General features: G+C 33.1%; 1 protein-coding gene across 1 annotated transcript; it reads right to left on the bottom strand.

Annotated features, from left to right (window-relative positions):
- Positions 1 to 591: 591 nt before the first annotated feature.
- Positions 592 to 1,715, bottom strand: LOC133325611 (peroxiredoxin-2-like). The gene is made up of 4 exons (XM_061534336.1): positions 1,630 to 1,715; positions 1,362 to 1,434; positions 1,139 to 1,280; positions 592 to 1,064 (listed from the first exon to the last, which is right to left on the bottom strand). Exons 1-4 carry the CDS (start codon positions 1,660 to 1,662, stop codon positions 602 to 604), a joined length of 711 nt encoding a protein of 236 aa, XP_061390320.1. The 5' UTR covers positions 1,663 to 1,715; the 3' UTR covers positions 592 to 601.
- Positions 1,716 to 7,163: the final 5,448 nt, after the last annotated feature.

The raw sequence follows: 7,163 nt of genomic DNA, 5'->3' as shown, positions 1-7,163 counted from the left end.
ATATCATTCATACCGATGTGTAACCGCAGCCCTGAGAGAATATAGAATACCGTCCTCCGAACTCAAGAGTTCATATTACAATTTTACCATAACCAAATTCCTATTAAACTACATTTAGAACCTTTCGTACACTGATGACCACAACATCAGTGACCTTAATACAAAATCTCAAGATCACAAAACCAATATTCGCTCAATGTTACCATTTTTTTGAAGGAGTCAAGTCACGTTTTAAAGTGATACCAATAGTGCCTAAGCAGTTTTAAAAAGCTTGGAGAAATACAAGATTCCCAGTTGAAATTAAAAGGCCCCCTATTTCATGAAGTATGAATTTAAAAATTCACTTCGTTGTAATCTGGGCCACTAAAACTACTTATGGTAAAAACTTCTAAAATCGTCTTTATCATACACATACGCACCACTATCGATACACGAGACCCAAAAATAACATTTTAAATTAACTTAAAAAAACACTTGAATTTTATTCAAAACCAAATCGAGATATACCACATCATTCTTACACATTGATTTCGTGAAACAATTCTTAGAAGTAGTTTTCACTCAATCACAGTCCTAATAATCCATCCTCCTCCATCATCTTCTAACCATGTTTATTGAAATATTCTTTGGATTGTTCAACATCGGGTTTAATGGTGTCAGGATTCGATTCGGGATTCCAATTGGCTGGGCATACTTCACCATGTTTTTCCACAAATTGGAATGCTTTAATCAAACGCAAAACTTCATCGACCGAACGACCCACGGGCAAATCGTTAATGGAATATTGGCGTACAATGCCATTAGGATCGATAATGAAGGTGCCACGCAATGAAATGCCTTCATTTTCCAAAAGGACACCATAATCGGAACTGATTTGTTTGGTAATGTCGGCCAAAAGGGGATATTTCAAACCGCCAAGACCACCATTTTTACGTTCCATATTGGACCAGACCAAATGTGAGAAGTGTGAGTCGACAGAGACACCCAAAACTTCGGCATTTAGATCTTTGAACTCTTGAATACGTTCGCTAAATGCAATAATTTCTGTGGGGCAGACAAATGTGCTGTAAAAAGAGAAAATCGAACATACACACATTAGTATGTACATAAATAATGACAATATGATGAAACAACTTACAAATCAAGGGGATAGAAAAACAAAACCAAATATTTGCCGGCATAATCGGAAAGTTGTACATCTTGGAAATCATTTCCCAACACAGCAATACCCTTGAAATCTGGGGCCGGTTGTTGAACTTTGACAGCCAACAAGGGTGAAGCTGTAATATAAACGCAAAAACAGATAATATTTAGTATCAGTGATTAATATTCAGGGCACATTGCCGGGCCTGCCTACTTACTTTGATGCAAAAGACGTCTGAAGGTGTTGTTCACATTTTGTTGCTTGGCAAATTGTTTGCCAATTTGTGGAAGCTAAAATAAAACATGATTTTAAGGTGTTTTTATTTGTTTATAATAATAGAGATTACGTAATAATGATTTTGTACTTAGCAAATCTTATTACATTACTCGCGAAAAGGGAATTCAATTTCGCAAACTGACAAGTTCTAATTGCCCACTAATTGTTTTTGCAGTGATTTCGTGCTGTTTTTTTCTTCTTTTACTTACAGTTCTCAACAATGTTCTGGTCAAGAAAGACATTTTTGTTGGTTTTATTTGATGTTGCTGCGGTACTGATACAAATTTCCTGATGAAATGATAAACTTAGGTCGTTTAATATCATAGGTGCCCATCAGTATACTTTAAAGTAGCTGCCTACTCACACGCATTGTTATGCTCTTTCATTCAGTCGTTGTTTGACAGCCAACGAATGAACACAAGCTAGGGTGCGCGCACGACGTCGTGTCCACACAACTAGAAAATCAACGAAATCACACTTAGGGATAAAAGTATTTCAGTATATTTTTATTTAATTATTCAAAATGAGTTTGGGAAGGCACAATGTTTTGTATGTTTTAAAACTTTTAAAAACAAATATTTAATTATTTCAAGAATTAAATATTTGATAATATGACTATTATCTCAGTATATGCTACTTTATAAACTTTATTTGATTTTTGTAACATATACAATTTGTAATTCATATAAAAACATTTTTAATAATGCTTTTAATCTATATAATAACAAAAATTAAATTCATCGATAATTTTTTCCGACCACAAAAATGTACACACAATTTTGTTCAGTACTGTTCTGTTTTCTCTCACACATACTAACGCATTTCAATTTTGGGCACCTATGTTTAATATTGACCGGCTCCGTCTAATTTCCTTGCTCAATCAGAAAATAACAACAAACACAAGAACAACCCAGAACTATCGTTTAAGACGGTTCACACGTTAACAGCTGTGTGGTATATGTTAATCGATAATTGTGTAAACGAAATATTTGTTGCCGATAAAGTTCAAAGAAATAAAGAGGAATTCATTTGTTTTTATTGAATAAATCATTGCAAATAAGTTATTGCATATTTATATATAAATATGGTTTAATGTTTGATGAATATATTTGAATAAAATTAAAAAATACATTAATTAAATTGTGTGTTTTATTTCAATAAGTGCAAGGGGATTCAAGTATGCGCCTAAAAGTATGCCTGAAATCGCAAAATATCTAATTTATGCACCAAAAATGTATAATGGTTGGCAAAACCGGCAAAGACATGCAAATAGCGCCATCAATTGAATCACATGATCGAAATTTGAAAACTCATTTTTCAAACCAAATATTTACACTGAAAATTTACAAAAATGACAGGCCACTAAAAATTAGAAAATTTCGAAAACAATGATATATAAAATTTAAAATATTTTACATGATTTCTAATTATCATCTACACCACACTGTGGTACTCGACCCTGTACCTGTATAAATGCCCGTGTATCCATATATTTTAGTACAAAATGTACAGGTCGAATAATATGAAATTTGACACAAGGGTGCACCTTTTAGATTAAAATCGGTTCAGATTTAGATATATCTTCTGTATATAGTTTTTTCTGATTTCACAATGGTGTACCAAAGTTCCAGGTTTGTCTAACACGAAATTTTCCACAAATTGAGCATAGAATGAACTGTATTATGTTTGGTCCAGATTTGGATGTAGCTATCATATATGATTTCATGCGATCTAAATGGTGCAAAAAAACAAAATACACCACGTTTGCGATAGCTACATAATGTTAGCCTAGAAGTATGTATAATAAGTTTTCTTGAAATCGGTTCAGATTTAGATATAGCTTATATATATATATATATATATATATGTATACTCAAACCGATTTAATGTAAATTGAGCACCAAATACCCCACGTTTTGCTATTGCGACAAAATGTTGCTCATCGATTCGAATTTAGTCAATAATTATGTGTTTTAATATTTTTTAAATATTTTCAGATTTAGGTATATATTTCTCTATGTTTGGCCGATTTATTTGAAATGAAGCTCCAATATATATTTTCAACCGATATTATCTTATTCGTGTACTAAACAAATCACTTTTATCCGAATCGTAGGAGTCCCTTTTTTATACACCCATGTTAGTGTCGGATATCACATTTTCGGTCCCATTCGACTTTCATCATTTCCCTTGAAATGAATTTTACAGCCACATCCTTTTATTTGCAAAATAAACCTTAAAATAAAAGAAATATTCAATTTTTTCTCTGACAATTGGGTGTCAAATTTGCGTATTTTTCTATTGAACAAAAAATGGTTTAGCCAATTTGATTCATATGATTCAATAGATGGCGCTATTTACGTATCTTTGCCAGTGCTGCCAACCTCATTCACAAAAATGTGTCTGTGCTAAATGTAAAAAGATTTAAAGCATACTTTCAGGCTCCAATCAAATTTATTTTCTTCTTCATAACAAAATTCAAGATAATAAAAAACGTATATGATTTTATATAATTTCTATTTATTGTTTTTATTATATAAAATAAAATTGATGAACATTCATTTACATAAATTAAAAAAATGTTTGAAGTTAACCATAACATAAATTACATTATACATTTGTTGTAAACTATGTATTTAAATATATTATGATTATCAAATTGTTGTATTTTAATAAAAGAAGTTAAGTTTTGGAACAGGAAACAGCAGGTAAAGTTAACGTCTAACCTGCAAAAAAGAAAAAAAATATATTCAACATTTCAAAATTAAGGGGAATTAAGAGGAGGGTGTCAAAATTTTTTTTATTTAATTCGAATCTACTCTAATTCAAGAATGTTCCTAAAAAATTTAAGTAAAAATCTCAAGAACTATTGAAGATATAGCCGATTTATTGTGTCAGCATGAAGTGACGGTAAGAGTGATTCTAAAAGTTTAAACGCATTTTTCTCGAAGCACTGTTTTACGAATGGCGGACACGATAACTTAAAAACCAATAACAGTTATGAACAAATTATTAAGCAGACCGCGTATCCATATACATTTTTGTATTCAGATTTTGTTGTAGCCATGGATAATTAATCTACACACCTACAATTGCTTCCATGGCATACGCATGTTTTTGTGTGGATTAATTATCCATCGCTACAACAAATGTCGAAGCTTTAAAAACTTGAATTTAATTCACATATGCAATTTTGCATCAGGGCGAAATAAATACAAGTTATCAACATACGACATTTGTAAAGTCACATAACTCAATATGCGTGATGAGCCCCTTAACCAACGGCGAAGCGCTTCGTATAATGGTGGGTACGTAGGCTCTTCTCCTGGCTGTTCTTTTCATTTCAAAACATAGATCATTAAGCTTGACTCGAAAGGGTATAAATAACTCACATAAAATGTTATTCAAATTATCCAAATTTAAATAATAAAACAAAAAAAACAGTGAGCGGAGCAGTATAGTCGGACGGGGCCGACCATATGATACCCAAAACAATTTACACGAAAATCTAATTTTCCGTGGTTCTATATTCTGAGCTTGGCAATATTTCGCGATATTTGCACTCTCTTGACCGACTAGAGGTCAACAAATATTACTAATAATCAGTACAGCCCGTCTAATTACTGGTCCAGATTCGCTTCACCGTGGGTTGTGTAGTAATGTTCGGCTGCCAATTTTTTGCTTCTCCCTATTCATTAAGAGTAAGGCGAGAATCTGAAAGCGAAAAAAATTCACAAGCGAGATCTCTCCCTAGCGAATATCTAGAATAAGGATATGCCGAAATTATATTATTCAACTTCTTGGTGGCCGATTTTATTTTTCCCTATAAAGAAATACCAACAAATGCTTTCTTTCCATTTGAGTTACATTATGTTAAGTTACTTAGAATTAAATGTTACCACAAGGATATTAACCTCATTTATAATTTAAATGAATATTCAGGCCAAGTGGTTTTTGCTAAAAGAGTTTCTTGCCATCTCACACTACGCCCCAACCCACCCACATGAGCACAAACCTAATTTAACATTTCGACTGAAGTAGATAAAGCTTTTTAGTTAAAAGGCAATTAGACAATTCCCATGTTTGCGATTATACGCCATTTTTCATGCTATCATAACCTTAATTCTTCTTTTTTTGTGTCTGTCGTGGTGGTGTTTTTGGTGGCTAACATTCGCTTTTGACTTCAAACTTCGGTATAGCCTTTCATTTTGTAATGTATGGAAACAAAATTAACATTTGCCTATTAACGCAACGCCGTTTAATGATGCCGAAAAGTGTTGGTTGTTGTTTTTGTGTGTATTTTTGGGGAGGTGGTATCGTGTTTTTTCCATATAGAAGAAAACAAACATTGAACATCTTCATAAATTAAGCAATAATTGGTGCTTAAAATCACGTTTGTGGTTTTAGGTGTTTACATGTAATGAGGTCTTTGTGGCTTGGGTTTTAATGGAAATAATTACAAAATTGTGGAAGGGTGTTAAGGTACTATGAGATACGGCAAATAAATAAGTGAGGAGTTTTTTATATCCTTCACCACATTGTGGTACAGGGAATTGTGTCTTTGTGCATATGTTTGTAACAGGCAGAAGGAATCGAGATAGACCCATGGATTCTTTGAGAATATGCATAGAATCACTTTCTGAATCGATTTACGCATGTCCGCCCGTCCGTCCATGTATCATCCGATTTGGATGAAATTTGGCACAGTTCACTTATTTCAGATTTAGATATAGCTCACATGTATAGTTTCGTCCGATGTTTTGTGAATGATGCACCAAACACACAATATTTTTCCGATTGGGCCAAAAGCTTGCACAGATATAGCTCCCATATATAGTTTCGTCCGATTTTTTGTGAATTATGCACCAAACTCCCAATATTTGTCCGATTGAGACAAAATTGGGGACAAATGGTGCCACGAAGGGCCTATATTTGTTCGATTTACACGAAATTTGGCAGTGGGTATTCAATTGTGATAACAAAACACAAATGGTGTATGCATCGGTTGCTCAATTAGGTCCATGTGTTTATATATAGCTCCCATACATAATTTTACTTGATTTCATACAAATGGTCCATCAAAGAATCCAAGTCTGTCTGATTGACATGCAATTTATCATTGATTTCAGAATGTTATGTGTATGGGTTTTTTCAATTGGTTCAAATATCTATCTAGATGGAATCATTTATTATTGAGATGGAATCGGGCGAAACTAAATGTACTATTAATTTCGCCTGATTTCATCTTAATGGTCTTCCAAAGTCTCTATGTCTGTTGTATCTGCTGGATATTGTAGATATAAACATCTTATGTATGTACCCAAAATGGTGAAGGGTGTCATATAGTCGACCTCGTACGACGTTTGTATTTTCCTTACTGGTTTTTTTTTATTACACTGTGACACATTTCTCAACTTGAAAATCTCAAATATAAAAGCTTCTTCAAACGTTCTTCATCAAAATATTGCACATCATAATGTTAGGTTGGGGAAAAAGAAATCCATTAGACCGGTCGTCGAAAATGTCGATGAAATTGGCATGTCAGCAGCGTAGGAGCAAAAAAATTACCATAAAACTGTTTTAAACCATTTACACAAAGCTGGATTCAAAAAAAGCTCGTTGGGTGCCACACCAATTAACAGAAAAAAAGCATCTGCGATGCATTTGGTGGGACTGGAAGGGGATTATTTATTATGAGTTGCTTCCATATGGCCAAAAGCTAAATTCAGATCTCTACTGTCAA

This window comes from Musca vetustissima, unplaced genomic scaffold (genome assembly GCF_032173495.1).
Source record: "Musca vetustissima isolate MV318-11 ecotype Yass unplaced genomic scaffold, APGP_CSIRO_Mvet_v1 utg141631, whole genome shotgun sequence".
NCBI classification, from domain to species: Eukaryota; Metazoa; Arthropoda; class Insecta; order Diptera; family Muscidae; genus Musca; species Musca vetustissima.
Note: the sequence above shows the minus strand (reverse complement) of the source record. Positions and strands in the feature narration are given on the sequence as shown.

What these genes read in the sequence shown, in the direction of transcription:
- LOC133325611 (XM_061534336.1), bottom strand. Translation starts at nt 1,662, where the DNA reads ATGTCTTTCTTGACCAGAACATTGTTGAGAACT. An exon ending in CAGACGTCTTTTGCATCAAA is followed by an intron (nt 1,281 to 1,361) that starts GTAAGTAGGCAG and finishes TTTATATTACAG; the next exon opens with CTTCACCCTTGTTGGCTGTC. An exon ending in TTTTTCTATCCCCTTGATTT is followed by an intron (nt 1,065 to 1,138) that starts GTAAGTTGTTTC and finishes CTCTTTTTACAG; the next exon opens with CACATTTGTCTGCCCCACAG.